At 40.6% G+C, this 21132-nt stretch overlaps 1 protein-coding gene across 2 annotated transcripts in view; it reads left to right on the top strand.

Moving 5' to 3' along the window:
* Positions 1 to 21132, top strand: part of PCSK2 (proprotein convertase subtilisin/kexin type 2) — a 106685-nt gene that overhangs the window by 84001 nt on the left and 1552 nt on the right. For both annotated transcript variants that reach the window (XM_054290606.1, XM_054290605.1), the window contains 3 exons: positions 13964 to 14179; positions 15296 to 15396; positions 17335 to 17562. In XM_054290606.1, the coding sequence (XP_054146581.1) occupies positions 13964 to 14179; positions 15296 to 15396; positions 17335 to 17562 (545 nt within the window). The remainder of the gene's footprint in view (positions 1 to 13963; positions 14180 to 15295; positions 15397 to 17334; positions 17563 to 21132) is intronic.

Here is a 21132-nt window from a genome sequence, read left to right as displayed (position 1 = left end):
ATGGGGTGTACATGCTTGTGCAGAAAACAGTGACTTGGGAACACAATGCATTTGCACAAATTATCAAACTTTCACCATATTTCAAGGTTCCTTTGATGCTCACTCTGCAATATTTTGGTATTGATTTTATTGTGTAGTCTCAGCATACTGTGTTTATCTCTAGCCTGCTAACTGATGCTCAGCTGAGCTACTGACACTGCATTTTCTGTTTTGGCATGTTACCAGTTTAATTATTTTTTGGATTTGGAGTGTCTCTTGGGTTACTCATTATATGGTCATTATTATAGCTGTGATTGAGCTGCAACAATTCAGATGTCCCTGGACTAATATCATCCAGGAGACTCCTTGTTTATTCCCACATTCCCAGCTCCTTCTAGGAGCAGTCTGTGGTCTTTGTAAAAGACACTCAATATCAGCCTGTCATCTGTTTAACCAGTACACTATAAGATGGTTGGAGGAAATGTGTGTGCCACAGCTCAAAAATAAAATAAATTAGCCCAGACAAACCAACCTTGCATGGCTTTATCTCTACCTCTTTAGTGTCATGCAGCCAAGACAACCATGGGTGCCCCCTGGTGGCTGTAGGGAATGAGCCTCCTCCCCTTGGCTGGTTGTAGATTGGTTTCTGTATTGACAAGACCTGAAATTACCCAGAACATCTGCGATGGTTTTCTGTGGGAGCTCCACAATTACTTTTCTATCCAAATTATTTCTTCCTTTTGCTTGTGCCAGATTCTCCCACTCTTCATCACCAGCTCACTGTAAGCAGCATGTTCTGTTTACCATGTTTTGTGACATGATAATTCAATCTACCGCTGTGACAAGTAGTGAAGCATCTAAAGCTTTCTCAAATGCTGACCCTCAGATGTTTTGCCTGTAACAGAGGGATTACAGTTGTCTTCATGCTTCCACCCATAAAATTGGCAATGTACTGCAAGAACACTGGAAGACTTGTCAAAAATTCCTTCTGTCTACTCAGTTTTTTAGTATAAACTGTACAAACCTCTGATGAGTTGAGTCCTTCTGAAGTCACCTTACACAGGCTGTGTTTCTTCTTGTGATTTTCATTTATCTAGTGTTTCCATAAAGATCCCCTTAAACACTTTGGTCTTGAGGAGAATCTTTCTTAGGTGTATGACAATTCTAGCAGCAACTTGATGTGTTATTGTTGCTTGATCTCTCTTCCACTTATGTTGGTTGTAGCAGATATAAACGTTGAACACAGAAAAGTTTCCATGTAATTTCTGTGCTGTCCTCATCCAATGGAGAACTTGTGTAAAAGTAGCAAAAAAAGGGGAAGATTGAAAACTGAACTAGAGTTATTTTACCCTTCAAGAGAAGCAGATTTTAAATCATAATCATGGGGATTTTTTGTAATTTGGTATAAAAAATGCCTTTGAATTAACTTGCTGTCATATTGCCCTATGCTTTAATTTGTGCAGTTACACTGGAATTAACCTTCTCTTTCAATGTTAAATATCAGAGTAGGGATTTTTCTTTTCTGTTTCGTTGCTTGGTTGGAGTCCTATACTCAGAGGGTTGGGCATATTACCTTTTTAATACCTTGCCTTCAGGAGTGTTTGTGATTCTCTTCAAGAAATAATTTGCAGTATTAAGATAAAAAGGAGCCCTGAGATCACTTACGTTGAAGTCTCAGGAAAGAGAGAGCACAGTGACAGTGATCTGTGCTCTGGCAAGGATTGCTTTTGTGAGGAGACATATGTCTCTTTTATCAGGAGACATAAAATTAAGAGGAGAGCCTGCAGTAGTAAACCAGTTCTCTCGGCCATTGGAGAATTAGGAGGAACTATACTGGATTCTACAAAAAAAAAATATTGCTGTCTTGGGACAATTACACTTAACCTTGTAGTGGCAGTATCCCAGCTATCTCCTGGCAGTATGTGCACAGAAGATGGGACAGTTCTGCCCCAAATAACTCCCTTTGTGTTATGATCTTAGCTTTATCTACCCTTCTTTTGCTCATTACATTTCCTAATAGAGCAGTTTTTTTGGGTATAGTTTGTTCTGATTTGGTTTTTTTGAAGAGCCAGATTTTCTAGAGGTATTTCAAGCTGTCAGTTGATGCTGGGTATTCTCCATGATGCTCTGAAAAACCCACTGCAGAGCTGGCTGCATGTAAAGGAAGACTAACAAGCCTTTGATATAATACCCTTTTACCTAGTTTAGGTCTATAATATATGCATCACATTCTCTATTGATTAAAAATGTAAATCTAGTTTATTATTATTTCTCAGTGTAACTCTCCTATCTTATTAAAAAGTATCTTTTGTAAACTGAGAGATAAAAAAATGTAGGAATTCTTTTTATCAGCCTAGAGCTGATTCTCACCAGTTATGGCTCATGACTTAATGATGAAGCTGAAATATTGGTGGGGAGAAAGCAACATGCTGAGAATAAAAATGTATTCTTAAACTAAAAGCAATACTTCCAAATGTCCTAGAAGGCAAAATAAGAGCTCTTGCATGGAGCAAGATTAATATCCTTGCTTCTAATGCAATAAAATAAAAATCAGTAAGTAAGAGCGATACAGAATTCTTACACAGAATGTGCATTTAATTGAGTTGACAAACACAGGTTATCTTTGCCTTGCTGCCACTACACTTGGGAGCCCAGTTCAAAGAGGACTCTGCCAAGTATTTCATCCTTCCCGCAATCTCCATTCTCACTTTCATATCCTTCAGAATTTCTCCTTCCAGAGCTACTGAGATTTGGAGATAACTAGTCACCTGACAATGACAATATGATAAAAACTGCAGAAACTGTGAAACTTCAAGTTTATATGTCTATTTTTATGTCTTGAAGCCACCCAGCTATAACCAGCTGGACTAAGGCCAACATGTCTTCTATTTCTGATACTTATTCTTCTAGCTGAAGATGTCCTGGCTCATTGCAGAGTGGAGTTGGACTGGATGGCCTTTAAAAGGTCCCTTCCAACCCAAACTATTCTCTGATTCTATTTTCCTACCTTTCCTCTTCCATTATCCATTCTTGGCATGTGTTAAACTCCTTCTTGCCTTTGCCTTAATCATACCTTCATTTTGGTGGGCTGTTCGCTGAGAAGGTAAATAGCATTAATAGAGGCAGCACTGAATTAAGGACAACACAATCTGTCATCACACTGGGAACTCCTTTATGGGCTCTCTTACTAATTATATCCAAGGCTAAGCACAAAATTATTAGTGTGTGCGTGAACTGGGTGTCAGCATAACCCATGGAATCAGAAGTTATTGGGAAAGGTACTCAAGCTGCTTTTTGTTACTAAGATATTTTTTAATGTGATCTGGCTTCACCTGTGTTATCTCATGGCTTTAGTTCAAGGACAGTGGTCACCAGCATGGCTGGGTCACTGAACATTGGGGGTTGCACTGCAAGGATATGTGACCTCACAGTTGAATTAGCAAGAATTTGGGAATAGGGATTGAAAGGAGTTTCATACACACAAAGGTCCACAAGTATTTGGCAATTACCAGCACTGGCCTGACACAGGTGAACGCTCTTACCTGATGCAACTTTCAGCTGCTAGAAAATACTTATTTGGGATGTAACTGGAAAGGACTTTTAAAAACTTTTAGGTTTTAAAGATTAGACTGAAAGTTGTATGTTTACAGTACTTGTCTAATTAGGGGGCCTTGCATTCATTGTATGCATTGTATGACTGGACAAAGCAATCCTGTGTGATTTACATATCCCTTGTCTGAGCTGTGCTTACCCACTTTGGGGGTTAGAAGGCTTGGAGAAGGAGGTAGAGATGATGGAAATCCTGTGACAACACATCTCTCTTAAATAGAGACTTTCTGTTCTTTAGTATCTTGCATCCAGAATTGTATCACCTGTCATCTTAAACAGGAAAAGGCTGTTGCAGACATCTTTTGTGAAAATTCTTTTCTTAGGATTTTTCCTGCTGAGAAGCTGAGAAGCTACAGCAACAAAATGTAAACAATGGTTATCTGCTGCTCTGGAATGCATCAGGTGTGTCTGTGATTGGGCCATCTTGAATGTTTACAATTAATGGCCGACCACAGACCAGATAGCTTGGACTCTCTGTCTGAGCCACAGACCTTTGTTATTCATTCCATTCTATTCTTAGCTAGCCTTCTGAGAGGAAAACCTTTCCTTCTATTCTTTAATGTAGTCTTAATGTAATGTATATCATAAAATAATAAATCAAGCCTTCTGAACATGGAGTCAACATTATCGTCTCTCCCCTCACCCAAGAACCCCTGTGACGACGGTCACAAAAGGCAGCCTAGGTTAAGGACTAATTCCACTTACATTTTATGGTATAACCTGGTTGTAGTGTAGTGTCCAGTAAACACTTCTTATTTGCCATTTCATGAGTCTAGTTCTTTCCAGCTTCAGTTACTGCAATTTAAGGCAACAAAAAGAAGTAATCAAATCAAGTGGTCTCTTATCTATTGCATTTTTATGATGTAGACTTTTATATTAGGAGGTTGTGAGTGGTTGCTCATGGACTGAATGAATTCCTTGAAATTTCACCTTCTCAGCCAGAATATATAAGACATGAGCCATTTGTGCTTGTGCTGGTGAAAACATCACTGCTAACCCTAGTGTAGTTCTACCTAAGAAAACAATGCCCAAGTACAAATTACCTAGGGAGCAGTATTAAGAATTCATAGTCACATCATGGCTTTGTAACTGGGCTCACCAATGAAGGAAGAATTGACAGTGTAAAAAACAAAAGGAAATATTTTTCATTTACCTCTCTCCAAGTGCACAGAAATTCTGTTATTGTTCTTTGAAAATATCATGTTAATGAAGTATATACAGTTAGATGCCACATGCCTCTAACATAATTTTATTGTTCAACAGCTAAGTGAGGACAGGAAAATTTATTATATGACAACCATCTGATTACTCACTTTTTGAGGAAGCCCAGCAAGCTCCTTTATAACTTGGGAGCCCTTTACTATCGTATTGCCATTGTGTCTGAAATATGCATTATAATTCCATGCCTTGTCTTTTTCATCTAAGATAAAATCAAACCTTATTAAACCCCCACACATGTTGTATCTGCTTGCAATTCTGAACCCTGGTCATCTGACAGGGATGTTTTCTAAGGAGGCAAGACAATAATGTAGCCTGAAAATGCTGATTTTGTTGTATCACTCTGCCCCCAGGAGTGCTTTTTTGCCTAATCTCTGTGCCACAGCTCAGCAGATAACATGGTTTAGCTTCCCAGCAAGGCTGATACTGCAAGCTGGCAACCTTTGCACAATGCTTCCAGGAGCACAGATGGACCTATGAGGCTAGAGTTCATCACACCACTTGGGAATGCTGGCAAGGGAAACCAGCATTGTCACTGCTAAAGAGTAAATTGGGTGTGTAGAGTCTTTCTGAGTGATAATCTAGTTCAGAAATAATGAGAAGAGAATGAGATTGATTTTTTTGCAAATATTATCAATACTAGAATTAGGCCTGTAGAATTGTTGTATTTTCACTTGTGGTGCGCAGCCCAGCATCCAGCAAAAAAGAAATGGCTAATTAAAAGGTTTTGCCTTAGCATTTTCCAAGTTCCCTTCTTGTTGCCCTGCTAGGCTGAACCCTCCCTGAAACCTAATGCTGCCTCTCTTCACCAAAAACATAATTTTACATATATTTCTCTTGGCTAAGAGAAGCCCATCCAATTTCAACAGCAATTTAGATGTAGAAAATGGCTCAAGCATTATTTTTAGCCAAAGGAGGTATTAACAATTAAGCAATTAATTATGGGTTGGCATATGTGAGTTCAGTACTCTTCTGTGACCAATTCTAAAATAAGTTACAGAAAGCCTTTTATTAGAGTTTATAAATTATATGTCTTAGATTTTTTGAGCCTTGTATACAGCAGTCTTGGAGTTTGGTGGTTATTACTTGACCCAAATAGTTTCAGAAATCTGCTAGGACAAACTGGACAGACAGTTACTAAAGGCAGCAAAATGTGAAAGGGACACAAAGAGAAGTATGTTGGAAGTGTGGTTCCAATTGATAGTTATCCTCTGCACAGTAGCCAAGTGTTGAACTGAGTTCTTGCTCCTGCTAAAACAGCCTTTCCTCTTCCACTGTTGAATACCAGAAGATTAGGCCAGCAGGGAAGGGACAGGGCCTTCATCAGTGATGAATTTGAGAGGATAACCCTGTTGCTGTTTCTTCCCAGCTGAACTGCATGGCTTGTGGCTGTGCTGGGCTTTTCCAGGGTTACAGTTCAGCATCTCCAGGCTTTTGGAAGGAACTGGAGAAGTGCAAAGGCATTCAGCTCAAACAGGGTAGCTGTGCGCCTAAACCTGTGTGGTGGCAAACTTTGGCAATCCAAGTATGTTTCTTGCTGTGTTTTCTCTGAGGTATCTCTGAGGTTAAATCAAGGTTGCTTGGCTGGCTGTCAGAAATTGTTTCTGCCTAAATTTTGCTTTAGGTTTTTAAAAGTGTCCAAGTCATCAGTGTAGGAGAGGAGCAAAGGGATCCAAGAAGTCACAGGCTACCAGATTGCTCTAGGCAAATCATCCTGGCATCTGGAGGAGCCAGGGGAGTGAGAGATGTTAGGGATGCAGGAACATGCAGGCAGGCTCCAGAAAACCCTGGCAATACAAAAAATGGGCAGCAGTTCAGGGATGCCAAGGAGTCGCTGCCTCCAGCTGACTTGTACTGCATAGCAACCTCTGCAGTAGGTCGTTGCAGCCTGAATAGCTGCTAGTAAAGTCCAGGGTAAGGAAGCAAAAAGGGCCTTTGTATAATATCAACAGATGTTTAATTCAGCTGGCCAGTGAGATGTTCAGAGTCCCAGCGCACACACATGTGGAGGGTCCAGGTTCCCCTCTCTCAAGGAGCCCCCAGAGTGACCCTGGTCTCTGGGCAGTACTAAGATAAGGGCCAATCGGGGGATAGGGAGGGAGTGGCTCAGGGACACAGGAACAGACATAGGAGGAGCAGGGGAAGGAGCCAGTGGGGTCTTACAGGCTTTTGAGAGAAGCTTCTTGTGTTTCCCCAAGCCAGGGGATGCCCTCCAGGGTCTCCACAACTCCCCATTTTGAAATTATTAAGAAAGCTTCTCTGAAGGATCAACACAAAATCAACACAAAATGAAAAAAACTCATAAAAACCCTCCACATGTGTGTGCTTTGGGACTCTGTTAAACATCTCACCACATGGCTGAATTAAACCTCTGTGGATATTATGCAAAGACCCTTTTTGCTTCCTTACCCTGGACTTTACTAGCAGCTATTTAGACTGCACAAATGGCACACTGAACAGGTCTCTAGGAGAGACCTCTTCTCCTAGAAAACATCTGCACTAGACCACCCTGAGAATTTGGGCTTTTTTTACCCCAGTGTGGTGAGTTTGAAATTTTGGTTCCTTCCTCCTTTTACTCTCCGGTGTTGGGGAGAGACTGGGTTAAGATGGAAACAGCACTCACCCATGCAGAACAAGAAGTTTACCTTGTTATAAATGAGGTCCCATATCTCTAATTTAATAATTCACAGACTTAAAATTTAGCAGCAGTTTTTAATTGAGCAGCCATTTTATAATACAATCAAATATAATCCAGTAGTTACAAAAAGAAATTTGGCAGTGGCTCAGATAAAACATAAGCAAAAATTGATCCGTCGGGATATGGGGAGGGCATCCCACCCTGCTCATGTACAAAAGGCAAAAGGATCCAAACACAACTTATATACTGTATGCTAATGCATATTCATCAATGTTTTCCCATAAGTCTCCTCCTATTTTAGATTCTCAAAATCTACTTCACTCTACTGTGCAGCGCATGCTCCTGTTGTTGCAAGTCCTCTGAATAACCTGGCAGGTGGTGTGTGCACATTAAGCTTTATGTTATGTAAGTAAGCACTATGTTCCAATTAAGTCTTATTTTATAGATAAGACCACTATTTTGGACTCCCTGTCTGGAATTGTCCCAATTTTTTTCTCTTTATTGTCCCAACTTCTCAAGGTCGGTCCAAACCAATAAATTTTTGGAAGTAATTTGGGAAATTTAAAAACTAAGACAGAATTCTGTTCTTTATTTAATATGATGATGAAATGCATTCTGAATCTTGAGGACCATTTAAAAAACAGCTGAAAACACCTCCTCCATGTTCCCCTCTTTGTGCCCCTGCACCTCCTCCCCTGTCACAAGGATAGACTTCTCCGGGTTCTCCCGTGTTTACTCCTGCTGCCCAGGTTGGCTCTCACCACATGGCCGCAGCCGCATGATCACATTCACGTGCTCAGGATGGCAGAGACCCCATGGTTGGAGCTGCGGGGTCCCCCCTTCTGCCCTCTGGTACTTACGCTTCCTCCCACAGACGTGTTTACCTTGGTTGCTATAGCACTGCGAGACGGAGCAGGTGGTGATAGTCATCCCCCCTCGCACTGAACAGCTGCTCCTGCAGAAAACCCATGGCCTCCCCACTGCTGCTCCACATGGCCAGAGTGAGCTGGCTGATACTCGCTGCCCAGCCTGCCCCGTGGCAGCCCGCTGCATGGGGGCCAAGGGCAGGCGGGCAAGACCAGTGGGCCCAGGGTGCTGCTGTCTCCGGGCAGGCGGACAGCCCCACCGGAGGATGGCTTAGAGCCGCAGTCCTGGCAGCGAAACTGCTGCCCCCATGCCAGCAGCGCAGGCACCAACCAAGACAGACCCAGCGGAGAAGGAGAAGAGGCTGAATCTCAGCGTGGCCACCAGCGCCGGGAGTGTGATGAACTTTGCACGGCAACACACCAGCACCAGCAACGCGTCTAGCACCACCAACACAAACACAAACCCACTGACAAAGGTAAAAAAGTCCTTGCTGTGAACATTTTGGGGACAGTGAAATGGTTCAATGTCAAATACAGATACAGTTTCATAACCTGGAATGATAACAAAGATGTGTTTGTTCATAAGACTGCTATAAAAAAAATAACCCCAGGAAATATCTCCACAGTCTAGGAGATGGAGAAATTGTGGAATTTAATATAATACAAGGAAGAAATGGCCCCCAAGCAGCCGATGTGGCAAGACCTGGTAGAGTTCCAGTGCAAGGTAGTAAACATGCACCAGACTGCAAACCTGCAAAATATTATCCACATCATAGAAGTCTTCCACACACCTACCAAGGAAATAGAACCCAAAAAATTCCTTTGGCATCTGTACCTCCCTCCCACTTTCCCCTTTTCCTTTCCATTGTCCTGTTACTCTTTTTTTATGTTCCCACAAATTCCCACCTCCCTTTCCCTTCACCTATGGTCTCCCTCCACTAATCTTTTTTCCCAGAGTTCCTTTGTAATACCAGAGGGAGTGTGATTGGGAGGGAAAGAAAGGAAAGTTTCCCTAAAGTAACCATCTTTTTCTTAAAAGTTAATGATTTCTATTTATAGTTTCCAACAGGCACACCACCACCTACACTACCTTATACAGGGTCTGTAACAGCCAACAACACTGCCATAGGTGACAGAGAACCAATCCCTGCTGAAGAAACCTTCTCCTCACTCAGTTTCCTGATAAACCGTACTAAGCGAACACTGCATCCCTCCTGCCAGCTCTAAGAAATCTGTTTGGTCATTGGGGAGTCAGAGTTTTTTGCATTTTGAAAACTGTCTTATGACTGCTTTTATGAGTTTTTGTCATTTTGTGTTGATTTTGTGTTGATCCTTCAGAGAAGCTTTCTTAATAATTTCAAAATGGGGAGTTGTGGAGACCCTGGAGGGCATCCCCTGGCTTGGGGAAACACAAGAAGCTTCTCTCAAAAGCCTGTAAGACCCCACTGGCTCCTTCCCCTGCTCCTCCTATGTCTGTTCCTGTGTCCCTGAGCCACTCCCTCCCTATCCCCCGATTGGCCCTTATCTTAGTACTGCCCAGAGACCAGGGTCACTCTGGGGGCTCCTTGAGAGAGGGGAACCTGGACCCTCCACATGTGTGTGCGCTGGGACTCTGAACATCTCACTGGCCAGCTGAATTAAACATCTGTTGATATTATACAAAGGCCCTTTTTGCTTCCTTACCCTGGACTTTACTAGCAGCTATTCAGGCTGCAACAATAGGTGGCTATGCAACAATCAAACAATCAAAGCTTCAGGAAACACTGGCTCAGGTACTAGCCCAGCAGGCATAATGAATGAAGAAAACAACAAAGGGGAAAAACATAGTTTAAGTAATGCCTCAAGTTACATAAAGTGAGAAAGGATGAAGTCTTCTGCCAGCTCACTTTTGCAAGGTAGCTTACAAAAGATATTTATCTAGGATTATGCACTTATGGAAGATCAGAAAAAGGGGTAAGAATGTTTCTCAGGGAACATTTCCTCATGGTGCAGCTTCCCACTAAAGACACCAGAAATAGAAAATCTGCTCTTTTCTTAAAGAGAGCTTCACAGGAACTGTCTGTGAATTACTAAACATATAGCCTTGCCAAACACTTAAAACTGGTTCAACTTGAATTGAGAACTGGGCCTCTCTTGGGCTGGTATTAAATCCACCATGATCCATTTTCAGCTCTGAGTGAGATATATCTTCAGATGGCTCAGAAAGGTGAGTGCCAAGCCATGCATCACTTTTGGAGGAAATGAGCCGATTTCTACAAGATTGTGGAGGAAAGATAGTCCTTTAAAATGTATCTTAAAACCTTCCTGGTGTTTTGTTCTTCCTGACTCTTCCTTCAGGCTCCCTCTGGTGGTTACAGTGTATGTTACTGTTGCCTTCTTCCATCCCGTTTTTGGTCCACATGTACAGCAGCTTGAGTCACACCAGTAATATGTTTTAGGTTCACATAAGGTTGAGATGCAAATAAGAGCTTTCAGTTCACTTTAAATATGATGTTTAGTTAATACAACTGGATTTTATTTTTCTTGCTTATCATAGAATCATAGAGTGCTTTGAGTAGGAACGGACCTTAAAGGCCATCTAATTCTTGAACGCCTGTTGTGCCACGAGCAAGGATGCGGCCCACTAGATGAAGACTAGATCAGTTTTATTACTACTACTATCCAGAGAACTGAAAATTTACTTCTCCTGAAGCTGTATATTTTTACCTGGTAAACTACACAATTCCTGAGAACTGCCACGAAACAGCTAGCCTGTGCAGGCAGTTTTTCTGTGGGATCTGACTGTGGGACATGTGAACAACAAGTCCTAAGCCTCATTACAAATAATGCAGTTGGACTGCTGTCAGTTTATTCCAGCCGTGTTTGCTTGTCTTTCCAGGGCTGGATAGGAAGGAAAGGCAATTGAAATTAGAGTATTAAGAGATGAGTTGTAGGTTTTAACACTAAGATCACTTATGGATATGACTCCTGTGAAAGCAATATCGTGAAGCCATTCTCAAAGTTACAGTAATTGCATGCATAAAACCCATCCCAGAGTTTCAGTTCCTCTGTGACTTCCTCTTGCTTCACACCAACAATATGTTACATGCATTTTCTGCCATTCAGCTACAAATCTCATTCATGGGGTAAAATTCTTGGCAGCACAAAACAGTCCTGCTGAGCATGGCTAAGTTTTTTCTGTGTGCTGGACACTGCTGAGGTTAAATTCATGTTAGCACTTTAGTGAATTTCTCACATGAAATTGGAGTGTTTCCCTTTCAAATGACAAGAAATGAGATTGTTTAAGAACGGGTCCATACATGATGAGCATCCTATTCCTGCCACCTGCTTTCTGTGTTGGACAGCCACCTGGTTTTTTGGGACTGAGGCTGTCCAAAGCAGGTACAGAGTTGCAAAGTGGTGTGGTGATGTAGGTGGGAATGATGGCAGCAAGATTGGGATGTAGCCTCTGAAAGCAGTTCAAAGACAAGGTTTAGGCCCGTAAACTAATGGCACTCAGAGCAAAAGGTGGCATATGGAAAAAGTCCAAGAGAAAAAAGGCACTACTGGTCTTGTTCTACTGAATTTTATTTTTAAAATAAATTGCTAGCATGATTTTGTTCTTCAAAGTACATGTTTTTGCAACAATATCCTCCTCCCTTAAAATGCAACTGATAGCAGGCCTTTGTGGAAGTTCTTAGATGGATTTCAGAGAGCTTTTTCATAGTCATTATCTTTATTATGAAAATCTGTGTCCTGAGATGTTACATATCCCAGTGTCAGCAATCCTGCTGTGCAATTCAGTGGATTATAATGCAACTCACTAACGTGCTTGAAATAATGAAGTTGCTCTGTTCAGTGGGGTGCAATGAAAAATAGAAGCTACTGCTGGGAGCTCAGATTTGATGTAAAATCCTGACTGAAAAGGTTCCCTATTAAAATGCTACTGCAGGTGACTACGTTTTTATATTCATTAACTTCCATTTCATGCTGTGCAGTGAGAAGACCAGAAGAAATTTTTTAGTCTTTTGCTCAGTGCGTCTAAACAGTGTGTTAAATTCTAGCCTTGCAGACTTCTGGTGATCTTGGAAGTAAATGTTGGACTACTTGAACTAAACATAGAGAGAAATGGTGGCTGTGCTGGAATCATTTGGAGATCTGAGCTTTGAGTTCCTTACCACAGATCTTTCCCTGAGAGTTGAAGTTGTCACATCTGACTCTCTTTCAGACAGCTCCTACCTCTTTCTGATTATGGAATTAAAAGGAGCTGAGTTGATCCTTTCCCACTACCTGCCTATCTAGAAGCTGGGGAGAGGGTATGGATTTCTTTTGTTTAATTAATGGCAAGCCTTTATAGTAGCCCTTCAACTTCAGTCAGTCCTGTCCGTCTCAGAATAATTGCGGGACTGTTTTTCTGTAGATTTTTTGAAAGGCCTTGTAGCTTTATTTTCTCCTTAAAAGTAGAATCTGGTTTGTCAGAAAAACAACTCTGAGCCAATCATACCTTTGGAAAAAGAAATGTATTGAGAGAAAATAGTGCTGGTAGAGCTTTTTAGCCATTGTCTGAACCAAACTGGATCTTACAAACCCAGCCTGTGAGATGACCTATATCCCTTTTAAAACACTTTTCCTCATAGCACTTAGACCATGGCATAAATGCTAATGAATCCATAAAATGTCTTGGCATGTGCCACAGGAGCCTTCAGGGTGTGAAGCAAACCAGGTGATAAATGGAAGTGCTTTGTGTACACAAGATCGCTGAACTGGCTTTGGCTGCCATTTACCTGGATTTAGTAACCTGCAGAGATCTGTGTATCACAGCTGAAGTTGCATATATGTTTTATTTGTGCCATATTTCTCCTTTAGAGATGCTCAGGTTTACAATTAGATGTGCAGTTGTTTTGCCAATTGATGGGGATGATTTAAAGGACATGGACACAATAAAGAATGGCCTTATTTTACTACTAATACTGAGGCAACACAGAGGTGAAACAATACATTTAATAAAACAATAAGCTTACTATGCATTTGGCTTCAGCAACAAACAAAACAAGCAAGATAATGCAACTAATAATTACTGTATGAGAGACAGAGAATAGTGATTGAGAAAGATACATCACCAATTGCCTAAATACTTTGCCATCATCCAGAACCCACAGCCATTGGTCTGTTGCAGTGGCTATTTGGAGAACTTTCCAGGGAACTGGGAGGTCCTAGAAGTGCGTTCACTCCTAAGTGAGGTCTCCAAAGTCACTGCAAATCAAGTGTTCCAGCTTTTATAACACGCTTCTCAACCAACAGGGACCAGGGCTTGGCAGAGCGCGGGCCATGGTGGGAATAGAGCTTCTTGCAAATAAACATCTGGTGATGTCAGTTTGGAAGGTTTCTTTAAATGATACATTTATTAACATATCTTGCAGATAGTTACATAAGGTCATGTGAAAGTTTTTAAAGCAGCCAGTTTCATGTTAAAGCAGCTTGGTCAGTCTGTATGCAAGATTCTTTTGTTAAATGGCTAACCATAGACAGTATCTAGTTCATGATTTTCAGGATTCATCTTAAGTCAACTTTGGCTTGGGCCTGTTGTTCAGGCCTGAGCACTTCAGAAGTTTAAAGTTGCTGCTATCTCCTATTTGCTGTTTAACTCCAGAGGGTTGATTTTCTCCTCTCACAGGGCCGGGGTGGAAAAGGCAGCATCTATGTGTGGGCCTCTGGAGATGGAGGCAGCTATGATGACTGTAACTGTGATGGTTATGCATCGAGCATGTGGACAATCTCCATCAATTCTGCCATAAATGATGGACGGACAGCTCTGTATGATGAAAGCTGCTCTTCAACGTTAGCCTCCACCTTTAGTAATGGGAGGAAGAGAAATCCAGAGGCTGGTGTGGTGAGTCTTTGTTGCGAGGAATATTTTCTCATTTGCAGTATCTGATGGTGCCAAAACTGTCAGCTGAGAAGATGTGGGATTTTTACTGAGAACAGAATGATCTTCCATCTTTTAGAGCTTCAAAGGAAAGGCGGTGCTTTCCTTTATCAGAAACCAGATTACGAAGTTCAGTTGCCCTCTTTGTGAAGGACAGTGTGACAGAAGGTTTCTGTAAAAATCTAAGTTAACGTCTGAGATAATATTTTCTTGTACTGGCAGACTTCTGCTGTACAAGCAGCACAGAGCAGAATGACATTTAATCACCCACAGAGGACATATAGGGGTTCAGATTACCAGAGCCTGCTGTTGCTGCAGGGCTATACCTACAGCTGGAAAACAGGCAAGTTCTGTTTAATTGTATTTGGGATTTTCTTCCACTGTAATGATCATCGCTCTTTAGCACCTTCAGATTAGTTCAGTTTACAGAGTGGAAAATGCACGCATGCTGACTCAAAGTTATTTTTTGCAAAAAGTTGTTGTACATTTTCCATGGCCCTGTTTCAAATCCCCAAGACACACTGTGCAATCCTAAATGCCCACATGCAGTAGCAGACAGAGCACTATTTTCTGTCTTCAGTCAGCTCTGTGATGATACCAGCCAAAATGATCTGTGGCATCTTTGTAATTATTGCCATAAATGCATTTCTGAGGGTTTTTTTCTGGTCTCTGCTAGTGACTAATCTGCACAGAAGACAGCAGCCTGGTGGTGCTGCTGGTCTCAGAGTTGGACAAATGTTAATAAATTCAATAGTGTTACCAATTCTAGTTTCAAGTCTTTTTGATAATCAGAAACGAATTTAAGGCCTTTGGTTAAGCCATGTTTGTTAGAAGTAGATGGGTTCTAAGTGATAATGACCACTGGTTTACTACCTGATGACTTGCTCTTTCATTTATGCTCTAAATGTGTCTCACTGTGGTTTTAAATTGATACACTTTTCCAGAAAAGAGAACAGAGCATGGGCATAAATACAATGAAAGAGCAAGGGCACTAACTCCACTTTCTGTATTTTTCTGAGTCTGTAGCTGCAGTGAAAATAGGATATCTAGTTTTATTAATTACATCTAATGTCATTGCAGGCTACAACAGATTTGTATGGCAACTGCACCCTGCGTCATTCAGGCACATCTGCAGCTGCCCCTGAAGCAGCCGGAGTGTTCGCCCTGGCCCTGGAGGCTAAGTATGCTGTTAAGAAATTCCTCATGGGCTCTAGAGAGGAGAGGGGCTGTGGTTTATTTAATGGTGTTCATCATTTCAGTTTGCTGGCTGTGGCATGAGGCTGCAGTAACCAGCTCAAAAACCACCTTGTACAGTAGTGACGTGCATGGTGACTTGCAGATGGAGCAACAGCCTTGCCAAAGTTGCATGGCAGATGTATTTTGGCTGTCTGGCTCTCTCTGTGTCCTCCCCATCCTCTGCATCTGGGAATTAGACTTCTCTAGCACTGTTTGGAGGAAGAGATTATTTAATTTCTCCACATGTCCTCTGTGAAATGCCCAGCCTATAAAAATATAAGAATGACCCAGTAATATGAGACAGGAGTTCATCTTGTGCCAGGATACTGTCTGCAATGACAGATGCTTAGGAAGAGGACAAGAAGTGAGGATTAAAAGTGATCTTAAAACAAGGCCTTTGTTGATCCATGATTTGTAGAGACAGCAGTGGGTCTCTTCTGTTTAATAGCCACAGGCAGATTGATCTTCCTTGGAGTTGTCTAACTCTTTTTCAGATTGTCTGTATTTGGCACCTAGGTCATACAGTAACAACCAGTTCCTCAATATTTTTTTTTGCAATGGTGGTGTGGAATGTTTTCTTTGTTTCCTTAACCCATTGCTGGTAGCTTGCTTCTGTGCTGTGTAATTGCTCTATTACATGAAGGAATAAATATCCATTGTTTGTTTACTATGTCCATGGTATTCCTGACACTGGAACCATTTTTATATCTTGAAATCATTACCTTCTTCTCTACTGATTAGGAAAAGTTTTCCTTTCAATATGGTAATTTTTTTCATGAACTGAGGCAACATTTGCTTAGTTACAGAGCTTCAGTTGCTGTAACCACAGCATGAAGTGAGTACTATGTGCACAGTTTCCTTCAACAGTGCAGAATAATGAAGATTTGTGAGTTATTTTACAATAACAGAGCAATGGCTATCGTGCTCAGAACATGACTTGGTCCAAGTCTCATTTTTCAGGTTTTATACATGTAAAACGCATGCCAAATGTTAAGCTTTGGATGATCATTCCTTCTACTATCAAATTCATTTAGTGGGACAGCCACTATATAAAATATTAATATGGCCATAAAAATGTAAAGGTTTAATGAATTTTCTGACCACTAAATGTTTAAACTGGACTGGATCCTAAATATCTCAGTAATAATTATTCTTTTTCATTTGAGCTACCCATAAAGACTGGAATTACTCTGCCATTATAATGAATAGGAATTAGACTTAATACCCCTGGCTTGCGCTAGAATTTCTAGGCTTTGCTGAGAAGGCAGCAGGAGAGAGAAGGAACTGTCAGTGTCTCCCATATCCTTCTGGCTGTATTGAATTGTATTGTGCATCCTGGATGAGCCTTGCCAGGAGTCACTGACAATCTCCCATGAAGCGTGTTCTTGCCTGCATTATGTCTGTCAGCTCATACACAATATAGGACTGACATGTCTCTCAAACCAGACCAATCTATGAAATAGAAAGTACAGCTTTAAGATATGGAGCAAGCTTTTAAAAGATCTCAATAAGAATGATGCAAGCCATATCTTCTTTTCAGCTGTCTTGTGTCACCTTGGCGAATGACGGTAATTGGCTGTTCTGGTGTACATTCAGCACATACACATGCCTATTACTTGGGGCACTGAAAGCTGAAAAGCACGTCCTTTTAGGCTGATGGTTTGAATCAGAAGTGGTTTTGCAATTTTGGAGAACATATTCTTATTCCCACTGAGCTCAATAGAAGGACCAATAGAAGCTTTGTTACTGAATATTTGTGTAGTTACAATTTCAGTGTTATTCATGGAAGCAAACTTTACCCAAAGCCTTACTCAAGCACAGTTTTTCTTTAATATCTGCTTGGAAATACTGTAACGTTCGTTTCTCATGTTGCTCTTCCACAGCTTGCATCTGACATGGAGAGACATGCAGCATCTGACAGTGCTCACCTCCAAGAGGAACCAGCTTCATGATGAGGTTCACAGGTGGCGTAGGAATGGTGTTGGACTGGAGTTCAACCATTTGTTTGGCTATGGTGTCCTAGATGCAGGAGCCATGGTTAAGATGGCAAAAGACTGGAAGACTGTTCCTGAGAGATTCCATTGTGTTGGAGGGTCAATACAGGAACCTGAGTAAGTGAATAGTCTGGTGGATATGTTTGGCTTCTTCCAGGCATCTGGGAAACCGCAAGCATTAAATTATATTGACAAAGACAGGTAAAGAAATTTAATGAGGTTTTTTTGTTTCCTAAGAAACCGTAACATTACCAGTAATGAGTTGATAAAACATTTTTTATTAACAATGCTTGATGAAACTATATGATTTTTCAGTTCCTGGCTTGTTGGAGCAGTACATTCTATAGCCCATCCTATATGCTAGTGCCAGTAGTGTAAATAGCAACATCCATTTCTCCTGGGCACTCGCAGGTATATTTGTGCTAAAGTTTCTATGAATAAAGAGCGGATCCCCAAATGAAAACTGGGGAGACTGGCACTGTAAATTACATAAACTGCTGCCACATGAAATATCTATCAGCCAGGTCATATCTCATTCTGAGATTCTTCAGCAGACAGTTTTATCTCCAGAAGACTGAAGCAATCATCTACAAGTACCAGCACTGAGCACTATAGCATTTAATTGTGCTTGCTTTAAGCTCTTAAATTCTCTAATTTCAGGGTAGGTAGTCAGGTTATTTTCTGATTTACCTTTATGTGCTAAAGTGAATGAGTCAACGAATGAATGAATGCTAATTGACTACAACAGATTTAATTACTTTAATTTAAGTAATTGAATTTACTTAAATTTAAGTAATTACTTAAATTAGTAATTACTTAAATTAGTAATTACTTTAAGTAATTGAAATACTAACTTAATAATGGCCTGAATTATATCTATACCATTTGAAATTTGACTTTTCAGTGCCATTTTTGAAGCGAACATTATTCTATTGGAAAAAGAAAACAAACCAGGATGCCACCCTAGCACATAGCTCAGCCAGGGAAAGAGTGGGTTTTCCCCCAACTTTGCAAATTGAATTTGCATGATTCAAGGTTCTGCAGCTGAGCTCTGAATTTTAATTTATCTGTCCTATGCATACTCACAGGTAAAAAACAAATGAGAATACCAAAGCTAGTTTTAGGATATCTCTAGTTTATTAATAATTAAATGCACAATAATCTCATTATCTTAAGGTAGCTCCATTTACTGAAATGGGGATCATCTTAGAGGAGGAAAGAACATTTATTTCCGCAGGCTGTAAGGGTGTCTCGCTGTCAATTGCCTGACACATCTATATATTAACAGTACTGTTGTAATATTTGTGTTCCCCAATGAAAATGTCACTGACAGGAGATGAGAAGCATTATGAAGTGCAACATGTACATTTTTTTAATTGCACTGTAAAAAAAATAGCTAGCTAAGTCCCAGCATCCCCAGAGATTCTTTGGAAATTAAAACTCTGCATTTTTGCTGTAGATAAGTGGGTTGTTCTTTTGGTTTGGCTTGCTGAAGCAACATTTTCTATGTATTTTCTCTATATTTTTATTTAAGTATAGATGTTTTTATATATAATGTATGTATTTGGTATAGATTTATGAAGGTGAGTAGTTAAAACAGAGGTGTGTTTTAGAGCAGCATTGTCAATTAAGCAAAAGGCCAGGAAATAATTAACAGACATAATATACCGTATACTGAACACAACCAGTATTTAAAACAGAAACATTTGTTAGCAATAGGAACTTTTCCTGACAGGGGTTCTGACTGGTTTAGGGAAATAAAAAATTTTAAGAAAACATAGTCCATTAACTGAGGAACAGGAGCACACAGGAGCTCCCTCTGCTCATCTCCCACTAGGTACTACACCTGCAAAAGTGAATATACTATATATAATCTCCCACTGGCTCCTATGCCATGGACATACTATATGTATATGTATATGTATATGTATATGTATATGTATATACACAAGTTGGGTAGTGGCACATGGTAAGGCTGTGGAAAATCCACTTTCTCTTCTTCACCTTTGTGTCAGGTTTTTCCATTAACCCTGGTTCTTTTTGTTTCTTTAGAAAAAATCACCTAGACTACAATAATTAGTCTAGTGAAGCAGAGACTATTTGATCCTAGTTAATAGGAAAGGGGGAAACAGAGGAAGCGTATTCTCGTATTTTTAGAGAGCTGAGAGAATGTTTGCACTGCAGTATTTGAGAATGTGGAGAGAAAAGCTTTTTGCAGCTGTCAAACATTCTGCAGAGCAGATGTAGTGGGAACATACTGCTCTTGCTTCTTTGGGCTTTAGTCTGGACAGGAAGACTCATACTGTGATGTCCCTCCTCATTAACTGAAGGAGATAAAACAATTGTCACATCTCTGGAAATGAAGCAGTGTTTGACAAAGCTTTGTCCACCATGTGAAAAGGCTGTGAGACAGCATGAATTCAGATTGAGTTGAGATTGAGGCTTCCCATGCAGAGAAACTCCAAGCATGTGGCAACTGTGAAATTACAACCCTTCACATCTGTCTGCATGTAGTGCATTTTTCTTGTGCTTTGACATGTCAAATAAGTATCTCAAGGGTATTATATTAGATGCTCAAATGTTTTAGCTATACAATATTTATGTTATGCCAACTTCTGCTCCATAATACTCAGAACAACACAGGTTTTTCAGTTTAAGGTAAGTGTTTAAATGCCTTGAGGATCTTGATCTAAATGATGTTTTGCTCTGCAAGTACTTTCAAGAAGGTAATACTCTATGGAAGGGGGACAGAGATTGGCCTGAGCCACATAGTAAGTGTAATATCTGGAGCTCATTTCAAGAAGAAAAGAATTCCTGGAAGCTAGGCTTGAATGAAATGCTTTCACTGGTCTCTAAAGAATGTGGTATTTCATTAGCAGAGGGAAAAAGCTGGTGCTGATTTCTTTTGAAAAAAAGGTATTCATTACCACAGGGTAGTCAATGCCCTTCAAAAGATTCTCAATTTGCACAACTAAGGTCGGGGAGAAGCCACTGGAAGACAAGATAATGACAAGGTGACTGGACTCTTTTGTGACTTGGTCACTTTCATAATGATTGCTGTAATTCTTGTCTTTCGATTATATCTTTTAGACAGAGAAAAATGTCACACTGCTCAAAGAACACTGATCATGAAGATGTAGAGCATTTTTACACTTTCAGTGTATTTTGCCAGCCAGTTTCTGAGGCAGTGGGTAATTGAAGTTGCATCCTGACCCCAACAAGTTTAGAAGGCACTTTACAGGCTCGTCTCCCCACCCCCGGGCCAGACAGCACTTTGGTAACTCAGTAAACATGTGCAGCTTCTTTCCTTGGTGTAGGTACTCATGTACAGGAGCTGTTCAAGGATGGAAATCTTTGTGGAAAACTATTTTTCAAATAAGCCAACTCCAGCACCCCACACTTATGCTGGTTTCCAAAGAAGAACAAGGACATAGGCTTTAATATGACTGCACTGAAATTTTGTTTTCTCTTCAACACCAGAGAGCCATTTGCTGCTGTCGTTTAAGGAAACTGACATGACTGACTACTCGTGGTTCTTTTACTGAGTATGCACATTATTATGCAATTGCCCAATATAGGAGTGATAGGTAAAGACAACCATTAACATTAGTCCTTAAAATGCAGTATGTGATTCTAAAATTTTATTACTTCTCTCTTTCTGTAGGTGTACCTTTCATAATTATTTTC

The sequence above is a fragment of the Melozone crissalis genome, unplaced genomic scaffold (genome assembly GCF_028551555.1).
Source record: "Melozone crissalis strain CALT ecotype California unplaced genomic scaffold, PUWL_Pcris_2 ptg000081l_1, whole genome shotgun sequence".
In the NCBI taxonomy this organism is placed as follows: Eukaryota; Metazoa; Chordata; class Aves; order Passeriformes; family Passerellidae; genus Melozone; species Melozone crissalis.
The sequence above is the reverse complement of the archived record's forward strand: the minus strand, read 5'-3'. Positions and strand labels throughout refer to the sequence as shown.